This window comes from Styela clava, chromosome 10 (genome assembly GCF_964204865.1).
Source record: "Styela clava chromosome 10, kaStyClav1.hap1.2, whole genome shotgun sequence".
Classification (NCBI taxonomy): domain Eukaryota; kingdom Metazoa; phylum Chordata; class Ascidiacea; order Stolidobranchia; family Styelidae; genus Styela; species Styela clava.
In genome coordinates, this window is record NC_135259.1 from 12,106,955 (window position 1) to 12,118,426 (window position 11,472).

At 34.4% G+C, this 11,472-nt stretch overlaps 2 protein-coding genes across 11 annotated transcripts in view; one reads left to right on the plus strand and one right to left on the minus strand.

The window, feature by feature from the left end:
• LOC120337253 (unconventional myosin-VI-like) overlaps positions 1-7,863 on the minus strand; it is a 50,809-nt gene extending 42,946 nt beyond the window's left edge. For all 10 annotated transcript variants that reach the window (XR_013478036.1, XR_013478037.1, XR_013478035.1 and 7 more), the window contains exons 1-5: positions 7,636-7,863; positions 7,348-7,491; positions 6,326-6,455; positions 3,379-3,540; positions 2,458-2,555 (exon numbers count right to left, since the gene is read on the minus strand). Coding sequence is in view for 6 of the 10 variants with exons in the window: in XM_078116711.1 (XP_077972837.1) it covers positions 2,458-2,555; positions 3,379-3,540; positions 6,326-6,455; positions 7,348-7,491; positions 7,636-7,752 (651 nt within the window). In the remaining 4 variants the exon portion in view is untranslated. The remainder of the gene's footprint in view (positions 1-2,457; positions 2,556-3,378; positions 3,541-6,325; positions 6,456-7,347; positions 7,492-7,635) is intronic.
• Positions 7,864-10,579: 2,716 nt separating this feature from the next.
• Positions 10,580-11,472, plus strand: LOC144411613 (uncharacterized). Its single transcript, XM_078117449.1, has 3 exons — positions 10,580-10,924; positions 11,066-11,253; positions 11,342-11,472. The coding sequence occupies exons 1-3, from the start codon at positions 10,881-10,883 to the stop codon at positions 11,470-11,472; spliced, it is 363 nt and encodes a 120-aa protein (XP_077973575.1). The 5' UTR covers positions 10,580-10,880.

Consider the following 11,472-nt stretch of genomic DNA (forward strand, 5'->3'; position numbering starts at 1 on the left):
CAGAAAATAGTTACAGGGTGCTGGATTCCACATAACTGGGATGAAAATTCCTTTTTACCGAAGGTGAAAGGCAGGGATGTCCAAAACCGAATACTTTACTATTTCAAATACATTCTGAGAAAATATTTCTCGAATATGAAATATTAAATACGAGTACATTCTAAATTGGAGGCACGCTCACATGAAAAATTACGTAAAGCACTATATCTTCATGTTGATCACATCTAAAATGACTTTAATATAAAGGACATTTTTTTTTCCTTGTGTTGTTTTGTTACCAGTTGAGATATGATTCGTTTTGATCTACTTGTTTGACGACTCAAAATCCCCAGTGTATTTGAATATTCGATTTGGTTTGGACAACTGACAGCAGTCTCAGTCAGTCAACTCCGACAGTAAAAAGACCTCTCAGTCAATAGAGTATAATGGCTGTGAAGATTTTCGATGGACAAATTTTACAAAAATCAGAAAAATGGTGAAAAACAATAGGGCATCAACATTTTGAAAAAGGCCCGCAGGATACTTCATATAACTTTTAATATGATCACTATCGTGCCAGAAGGCCAAATCAGAATCCCCGCTTTTTCAGTACATGTTAATTGGATGTTTAAAATGTGATTTGGTCAGCAATATGGTGAATCAAAAATTTCCATGTAAATAAGTGATGATTATCAATTTATGGGTTCAATAAGAATAAATAAACAATAATTTTCATTTCAAACCATCTGAGGATTTGTATTTTAATAAATTCCTGCTTTGAATTTATGGGATAACTACCGGTAATCGATATTTATTAGTTACATATGGATGGATACAGAAAAGCAAATAGGACTCCTAATATCATTAATCACATCAAATCACGAAACCACAAAAACCACCCCAAGTCTCAAATTATAATCCAACATAGGTACTGAGTTTCCCCGAAAATAAGACGGGTCTTTTTTCAATTTTCTTTCAAAAAATGACACTAGAGCTTATTTTGGAAGGAGGGCTTATAGTAAAATCATTTTTCAAATTCAGGCTAGGTCTTATTTTCGGGGAAACATGATAGGCAAATCATGAATGAGCAAAAATATTTTTATACACCAGTCTGGCCTGTGGATCATTTTGTAAAATTGCTGTAGTTGCGAAATATCTCCGTGCTCCAAAACTAATGGACCAATGATCTCAAATTGTCAGTACTTGAAGATGGAATGAATCGCAAGAATAGGAAAATTTTAACTTTGAATATACGTGACTTTTTTTCAGTTTTCTCTGGGTTGAACAGCGTGATCTTTCAATCCAAATTTTGATTGTTTTTATATGATAATCGGCACTATTCTTATACCATTTGGCTGGGATTTTACTGACAACACCGTAGTCATTTTGATTTTTGACCTTCACGCCCATATACTAGTATTTTCTTCTATATTACCAAATTATGTTTTGTCTTTGAAATTTTCATTATATATTAAATCGAATACATTCAAGGGCAAAGCATACCGTCAGCGACAACGACAATGAAAACACTTATTCTCTTGTCTTGATTGAAAATAATTGTTTGAATATGAATGAAAAGAACAAAGGCCAAAATCAATGTCGTTCTGGTTGATTCATTCTCAATAATGTTTTGTTTTCAGAATATATATATTCAGTAATATATTAGTGCAAAATGAAACTAACGTAACCCTTGCGCCTTTGTTGCGCTAATGAACCAAGCATGTATGGTACTATATAGGCCCTTACTTCATCCGCATTTTCCTAAATGTACTAATATTACTTCATTTCATCAAACATAAAATTATTTCAATATTGTCATTAGCAACAGGCTCACAACAATAATTGAAAAGTAGAGACATTTGGAAGGAAACATGAAAATTCTTAATGTAGGACAAAATAGAATATGACAGTGAGGGTTGTGAAGCATTTTTAGGCATCGAGATATGACATCATGCTAATATGACATCATTTTTCATTTGGAAATATTTCTATGACCTTCCATGTATTTCAAGGTTCTGAAAAATTGATTTGCTTTGTATTAATAAAACAGATACATGCATTTTCTCCTAAAGATTAACCATATTTTATTTTCAACTGAGCATAGGCTTGTATAAGATATTCGACAGTGGAAAAGTAACAAACCGGTTGAATAATAGTATGGTACTTTTTTGTATTAGTTAAGGACTCCTAACTTAACATTGACAATTTTCTTTGTTTTATCTCTTTTTCGCCAGCGAACTTTCATAAGAAAATGCGTTCTGGATAGCAGTTCTCCCAAACAAGCTTGAACTGCTTAAATTCTAATATCTGATGCAAAATATATAGAAAGCATTTAGCTCACATTCGAGCTCTTCTATCATTAGTTTTCAGCTCTTACCAGTGTTCAGACATCTAACTTGAAAGATAAATTGCCAAAGTCACTGGAATTTCACCAGATTGACTAAATTAAATGAAAACTAAAATGAAAATCAGCCAAACCTTTTCATCGAAATGAATCTCAACAAATTTTCCAAATCTGCTGCTGTTGTTGTTACGAACAGTTTTAGCATTACCAAATGCTTCCAGTAGTGGATTTGCTAAAAATAAGTTTGAAATCTTAATAATTAAGACGATAATATTTTTTTTTTCATCGAGGCCAAAACCTAAAAACCCAATCCCAACCCCAGTGTAACCCAGCGGTTCCCAACCGGGGGTCAAAGAGCAGTTAGAGAGGGGCAACAATGCAAGGTGCAAAACTGATTTTTTTTTCCCTTTACAAGAAAACTTTCGTTCCACCCAGTTTCATTGCTTAACAAGGTTATTTCACACAGCGTTTTCACCTTGCCGAGCATGAATTGTTTGAACTTAATTATTGGGATTCGAAATCCACCAATAAAAATAACACTACAAATGCGACTGTAGTGACAAACGGGGCGCTAAAATCTTTCGCAAGTGTGCCACGAGCCATAATAGGTTGGGAACCACTGGAGTAACCAAGGTTCTCAAAATGGAGAAATCCCCACTTAACTCAAGTTCAAATGCGTTGACATTATTTTAAAATTTTATCAGTAATTGAATGAAGTCTCTGTTTGATCAGACTTCATGTCTTCGAATGTGTGTATTAAGGATGCAAATTTCTTTTACCAGTATTGAGAAGTATTAAAAATAAACCAAATTTTAAATGATTTTTGACATGATCTGCAATTTTCCTTGAAAATTCTTCTCCGTTTAAGACCTCATACAGGATGTAATAATCTGGGCACGCCAGAAAGATTCCTCCCAAACTATGGTAGCTCCTTGTGCAGAGTCTTGTTTGGAGCAAAAGGCATAGAAATATGTTGTGTAATGGCATACAAAACAAGTGAATATATGCTTATAAATCTTTGTATTCTCTTTTTTTGACATTAAAATGAGAAAAACCTTGGACAATTCTTTTATCGATCTGCTCTCCACTTCCATACGAATCCGCAAGATATTTTAAAACAAATTTTGTATTCTCAGTTTTTCCGGCACCACTTTCACCAGACACGATCATTGATTGTGAAAGTTTATTCACTTTCATATCACGATATGCTTTGTCAGCTGAATAAGAAGAAAGGACTTTATTTAATTAGTAAATATACAGGTATATTGTATGACAAAATAATTGGAGAATATTATTTTAAAACTTTGAAATGATTACAAGCCTTCTTATTTGATCTAAAAAACATTGTGATCATTACTTATAAACTTAGTAATCTTAATATAGTACTTTAATTGAAAAAAAATTCTGAAAAAAAAAATATCTGAAACATTTTTAAAAAGCTATTAGTGAGTAATGATCACAATGGAATCATTCTATTGATTTTGGGGAATTATTCAAAATAGTTTCATTTGTGAAAAGAAGAATTCAGAGTTTCAGACAAATTTATTTAAAATAGTAACAAACTCTGAATTCTTCTTTTTATGAATGAAACTATTTTAAATAATTCCCCAAAATCAATAGAATACAAATAATTACAAATGGATGCGAATATCCGAGTACATAATTGTACCGTAATGATTACATTACATTCTCCATGAAACAAAACTTAATTTTCACTATTAACTACCAAAATCATGGAGAGTTCCCGACAAGAAGCCAAGTGGATTGAAGTTGTGATAGTTTTATTCTTTTAAAAATACAACAATCAATTTTATGAATCATGATGATTTTCAAGTGTATTGAGTGCCTAGAAAAGGCATGATAGCAAGTTAATAGTCTATTAGAAAGAAATTTTCAGATGCAAGTGCTGTGCCAACTAGGCAAGCAACAAAATATTTGAATAAAAATTCAGAGTTTCCAACAATAATTCCAATTGTAAAAAGATTATAGTAGAAGCAAACACTTCTTTGTGAAAATGTGAAACATTTATTTGGTATTACGCTAACATATAAGGCAAACTTTATGTTGTAACATTTCACATTATTATAATACACGCCCCAAAGATAAATGAACATTTTGAACTTTAAAAATATTTTTAAACAGGTGTGTCTAAATTATATTTCGATTAAACTAAGTTCTCCAGAAATTTGTGATACGAATTATATAGTCAATCATAAACTTAAATAGACAGAGATACACGTACCATCCCACCCGGTAGGTATGTGTGTTTAATCAATACACACAAAATTACGTCACTTAAATGTCTATAGTTCATACAACAAAATTGCTATTTTAGAAATATCTTTACTCTGCATAAATGAATGTAAACATTCAAATTTATAGAATGAAGAAATCAATAGAGAATAAAAATAATAATCTTTCGATATCAATTTTTAAAATTCTTTACAATAAATTATTTTTCCATTCCTGATTTTTTATAAAAAGTTGGACACACCCATCATATTTGATTTTATTTATATTACAAAAAATTAGTCGATCAGTAGCGGTGTTGGAGCATTTTGAAGATTGCTATTATTCATAAATTAGGCAGTGTTGTGAAAGTTTTATAACATCAGTTGAAAACATTTCTCATGAGTAATTTTTTATTAAATTTTTTTTTGATAATTTCAAATTTAAATTTGATTTGATGAATACCTCAAATAACTTCCGAAAATTCAGATGTCAATTACCACAAAAAAAAGATAATAAATTATACCCATAGTAAACCCCAGGTATCGGATATACCAGTATTTTTTCATATCAATTTTTGGCAAATAAATTATCAAGCTGCATATTACCAAAGAAACGCAATAGCCAATAGACAGGTAGTTTATTATATCTTCAACTATGATGAATATGAAAAAATTACAATATAATCCTTTCAATACATTCCAGCTCAGTATAATACCGAAGCAAAACAAACAATGAATTGGTGAAAATAATAAGTAATAACCAGTTACAACAAGAGTAAACACTATTATAACCCGGTTTAAACAATCAAACTAGCTATCAAATTCAAAATTCACCGACACGCTAAGTAATAAAATTGACATAAAAGACGTGTTGGCTCAAAAAAGGGCGGTGTTAACTCCTCTGGGAAGTTGAATAATGGAAAATCATAATTTGCTTGTACTTCTGTCACATCTTAGAAATACGAGCAGCTATATTTTTCTATGAAACAGTTATACAATTGTAATGGTCTGTGGTTATTGTGTTATGACTATCCTAACTATATTGGTGTCATACAGGGATGGCCAAAACCGAAAATTTTACAATTCAGAATACATTCTGAGAAAATAGTCTTGATTATGGAATACCGAGTACATTCTAATTTGGGGGCGAGTTTACGTGGAAAATTACATAAATCAATACCGGTATTTCTTCATTCGATCATATTTAAAACAACATAAATATAGAATCTTTTTAATCTGCTTGTTTGGCAGTCCATTATCTCTAATTTTCAAATATACAGTAAAGATTCTAAATTCCCAAATTCAAATTTTTTTTATATTGAATAAAATGAAATTTGAATGCAATCGGACATTCGATTCGTTTTGGACATCCCTGGACTCACATTCACATGTCAAATAAAACCCCGTACATACTACACCATCCAAAACGAATAAATTGGGTTAGCAATATCGAATGGGATGTGAAGATTCTGATACTTCCAAAAAAGGGGGCTGCTTGTCCAATGTATACGGACAGCAACTATTCAGATAATCAAATAATATTTCTTATTCAGAATGGTGAAAATAATCAGTTTCAAATTAAACCTTCAAAACCATGAAAACGCAATTAACAGTGTTAAACTCCCTTTGCTTTTAAACGTTGAAAAACGTGCCAAAGTATTTTGAAATATCATAAATAAATCAAACCAAATATCATTAATAATGCTGGAAGATAAACAAGTGGTGGCAGAAATCCTACGTATTCATGAAAAGACTTTATAACTGTACTTGCCTATTGCATAACAGTGAGGTGGCATCACTCCCAGAGATTTTCCCCTGTAATTTTTTATGGAATCAGCATCATACATCTTCTTAATTTCTTTGTAGGGATTCACAGCAATCAAGATGTTAGCTACATAAGTCTGAACAAAACAAGATACATTTTATATAAGTTTGGACAAAGCAAAATCAAGAGTCCCCAACAAACAATTAGGAAATACTAACTGAACTGACTGAATACTAACTGGCGTGGCGGTCTGGCTCAACGGGCCAAGCGTTAGGAATATGCTCGCCCCCGCACCTTTAATTACTCTGCGTGGGTTCGCAGGTTCGAATGCCATGCAGGGATGGTTATGTGCGAGAGGATTGCTGGACTCCTCGCCTTCATGTTCATGTAACCGCTGGTCGGTTACGGCTTCCTCCACCACCTCCAAGTCCATGCTTCCGAAAAATAACAATATAACTAATCCCATACCCGACTTGGAATGGTAACCGGACGAGAGGCCGTGGTTCGCCATATGGATAAGCCGTCTGTCTTATCGGCTTTTGTATCCCCCGGGATAAATATCTAAATCCTATTCCTAAAATTCGTGTTTGGTCTTAGTTAGCCAGGTATTTGGAAACATGGCCTTGATGGTGGAGGCAGTGAGGGGTCCTGCAATCCTCTTGCACATAACTATCCCCACAAGGGATTCGAACCTGCAAACACACGCAGGATGATCAGAGGTGCAGTGCGCCGGTGGCGAGCGTATTCCCAATGCTTAGCATGATGAACCACACCGCCGAGCAGAGTTTTATTCCGATGGTCAGGGATATGGGGTTCAGGACCCGGGTTGACAAAAATTTTGTATTGACTTGAAATTTTGAAGAAAAATAAAATAATATCAACCAATAAAAACATGTCAACCTCGAGATTCCCCAACCTTGTTTATACTCAAGTTAATAAAAATCTAGATTAGTTTCCGTATCACATTACGAAAATCATTTTCTTTTAAATATTTATAATCCTACCAAATAAGTTATATCAAGACTTACATAAATTTTATCCTTTTTGTATCTCACTCTCAGGTTGTGGAGAAGAGTAGCTTCATTGAGGTACATGAGAGCACAATTGTCATCCATCTCTTTATTATTGTCTGGTTCAGATGGAAACACTTGGCTGTAAGGGGCAGACGTGGGCTGAAAAACAATGACAATCATTAAAATTCAGGTTAAATTCTTCGTTTTCTGACAAGTTATTGGATCCAATACTAAAAAATCCACTTTTACTATGTCTCAATGAAATAAATAATAAAACGCAAAAATCTGGAAAAATGAAAATACCTTTTCATTTTTCGAAAATGGTTGAACTGTAATTGTGCTGTGACCAATATCAGTGATGGTTCCCAGCATGAATCCATGTTCAGGGTGCGGAGCCCAAACAACTTTCCCGCTATCCATCGTTGCGTCCTGATTCCTGAGTTCAGGTTGTAACAAGCTATCAAAAGATCATTGGTACACAAGCTACATGAACAAATGGTAATTAACTTAACAATTAGGTTAAATTCCTTGACAAAAATAACAAAATTTTCATGCAATTTGAGTGTAAAACTACTCGTAAAACTGAATTCAAGCTCTGATTTCAATTAGAAATGTATCTTTTTGAATAATTTATTGAGTGTGGGCAGTTAGCTGGTTAAACGATCTTAAAAATGACATCATTGTAAACAAAAAACACGGGCAAAAAATTTAATTGAATCCTAATTGGAATTACATTATACAAAAGAAAAGAATAGAAAAATATATTGATAAGTGAAAGAGTGAATCAAACTGGTTCTCCAGCAAAAAGTCTTAAGCGTTCTTTTAACTTAGTGGGCCACAAACACTTCTGTGGAACCAAACGTCTTCGGCTATGTATACCATACTGAGAATAAAAAGTGAATCACTCGCCTCGATAATTATAAACTATGAGGCCGAGTCTTGAAGCTATGAAGCTTGAGTTATGGACTTGACAGATAACTCTAATTGTACTTGGGTTACTTTTTTATCAAAGTGACTACACTCAACTCAATAAAATAACTTGACATCAACTAACGGCTGTTAGATTTAACTAGTGCTGAAGTGATCGATTCAACTCAGACTACTACTGCAGTACTGTAATTTTGTCGTCTAACATTGCTAGAACTGTAGAAGGCCAGCCCACACTTGTTTTTGTTAGGCCATACTCGGTGTACCTGCAGACCTGATTTTGCATTTGTCTGTTTGTGTGGGATGTATCACCTGGTCTATATATTATTTGAGCAACAAAGTTTTTATGGAATATCGTTTTAAAGCGAATAAAATATAGGAAAATAGTTGGTTAAACTGCAGAACTGTTGAGCGCAGGTTGAGCATATGTAGGCTGGGGTGACTTTCTGACTTTGGTGTAATAGTGACCAGACTCAAATTTATAGACTTCTGTATGTCTGTATGTAAACCTAGTAATGCTGAGCATTACCTCAAACTGCATAAAAGGTCATGTTGATGCCAGGTGTTCAAAAAGTATAACAAACCGCTGGACCGGAAGTTCAATACATTCGAGTATCTTTTGTATGATTATTTCTGGCCCAAGCCTCGTTTTTACTAGGTTTGTGTTTTTTGTAATTTATTTTTGTGTGTGTGCTGGTGGGCGGGCACATGATATCTCTCATGTTTTAAACTTTTTAAAGGTTTTTCCGCTCTCCATAATTCTCCATTTTGAATTTGTGTATATAATAACTGAATAAAGAAAAAAAATATTCTCAGTTCATGACTAAATCCCAATTCTGCAATTTCAGACTACCAACTGACTGACCAAACAGCCAAAAGAGAATTAGTTTTACTACCACTACAGAACTTTGCAATACATCAATACCGGTACCAATACCAGATACAATGTGACTCGTATCTAGTCTATTCATTTCACTGTTGTTTTTGAAATCTACCACGGTTTAATATTGATAGCGTAATATTTCGCACCTCAAGTTTTCGCTCAGAAACGACAGTACCGTACCGGCGTTTATTTGGGAACTACCTTATTAAAGTTCGCATTAAGTAATTGGCACCAAATTGCTTACGTTTTAGTCACTTTGATTGGTACCGACGTCTAAAACAATATTTGTGCGGCGCCTTTGGTGTCGACCCGGACCATGCGATGTGACCATAAATTGGCTACATATTCTTTTTTCGGTGTCAATGAGGGATCCTAAACTCCCCTAGTCACCGTGAAATGGTTTATGCCTCGGAGTGTCCCTACTAAACTCCTCTAGTACCCGCAAATTGGTTTATACCACCATTTGACGGTTACCGACACGGCTTCCTTTACCTTCCTGAATTGTAGCAATCATGAGATAGATATCGGTACATTGATAGTTGGTGACGGGGAATTCATCAACACATTGGTGGATGTTCAATGTGTTATATGCCTTAGCCCGGCTTAGCCGCAATTTATTTAGGTCAGTCACCCTTTGATGGAAACATATACAGTAGTGAAATTTGCCATGGAAACGTGAGCACACGTAAAGAATACTACATATTATGGGAAACTTCACTTACGTACTAACCAGTTTTAGCTACATGGAATGGCGACATGGTGCAGCATAATTTTTATATTAGCATTATAAATACTGGTGACCTAATCAAAGCCATCTGATCTAATCATAACAAGTTTTTGAGTGATGTCTAGCTCCCAGTCGAACAAGATTGGCTCATTAAAAAACAAGACTGAAAAGGCAGTGGAATCAAAACATAAAACTCAAGCTAGGCCTTTTTCACACATATACAGTACTATATATACCGAATGAATTTAAATGTTGTGGCGACCGAAATGAATTCTTTGTGTTTATATAGTTTTAGACATTTGTTTACAATCATGTTTGTTTACGTGTTAGGGCCCATTCACACCAACGCAGTGCGTTGCGTTATATTTTGACGCAGATGCAACGCAATGCGCTGAACTTGTTCACACTGCGTTGCGTTGACGCATGTCAAAAGGTCATATTCCGGGTGCCCGTATTTTGGATCAGGAACTTGATAGGCATTGTGTTTAAGAGCAGAGTAGGTAAGACAGCTGTTGTTTGGATATAAATTTGAGACGTTTTGGCGATTGTATAATGCCGTTGTATATCAATGATAGTTATTATTTTCAAAACAATGAAAAATGTACAATGATTTTTATACAGATTGATTAGATATCGGTATGGCAGGTATGGACTTAGAACATCTCATAGTTGAGGTCAGAGAAAGGAAGTGTCTTTACGCTGAAAAAGAAGCAGCCTACAGGGATACAATTAAAAAGGGAAAGGCGTGGGAAGAGGTCGCAGAGGCGTTGGGAAGAAGTGGTAAGAAAATGAGTATGAGCCTAGAATAGTTATCTGTTACTATATTGCATCTAAAACCAATTAGGAAGAAATTAAGTAAATGCAAGATAACAGAATAAACTTCAAAGTTAATTGCTTTTCAGTGACAGATTGTAAGACCAGATGGAGATCTACAAAGTATAGGTATAGGAAAGAGAAAAGAAGGGAATCAGAGGCTACGAGGAGTGGGGCAGCAGCAGGGGGATATAGAGCATGGAGGTGCTAAAGTTCCTAGACGAGCACGTCGACTTTCGAACGTAAGTATTATTTGCTTTCGTAACAAACGCAATAATATTTCTAATCCCTACCCCACAGTATCAACGGTCGCAAATGACTGACTGACTACTCCAGATCTCGGAACCCCAAACTATGACCATGTAACTTACTCTTTTCCAAAGAACGTCTTCAAATATTGACGAGGATGTCACTCTTGTGGTGCTCCAAGATGGAAATAATGTCCAAATGAGTGGTGAAGCTGACAACTTACCTAATATGAACACCAGTTGCACTACATCAGCATCTGATAAAGATGCACTTACAAAAGCGACTGATCTTGACGAAACTATCATGAGTCTTGTCAACAAAGGTATTTAATTCTAAAACCTTTCCATGAGGCATATTTGTGTCACACAAATGATTTCCAATCTAATAATCATACCTTTATTTACATACAGAGAGTGATGATGCTGAAAAATTTGCATTGAGCCTCGTAGATACTCTACGCAGGCTACCAGTACAACGTTTGCAACTTGCGAAAATTAAAATTCACGAGCTTCTGTACAACATCGAATTTGGGGAAATATAA

Bases quoted from the DNA above. Each gene is read 5' to 3' on its own strand.
- LOC144411613 (XM_078117449.1), top strand. From the start codon at position 10,881: ATGGAGGTGCTAAAGTTCCTAGACGAGCACGTCGACTTTCGAAC. The intron at 10,925-11,065 runs GTAAGTATTATT...TCTTTTCCAAAG, and splicing joins GAGCACGTCGACTTTCGAAC to AACGTCTTCAAATATTGACG. The intron at 11,254-11,341 runs GTATTTAATTCT...ATTTACATACAG, and splicing joins CATGAGTCTTGTCAACAAAG to AGAGTGATGATGCTGAAAAA.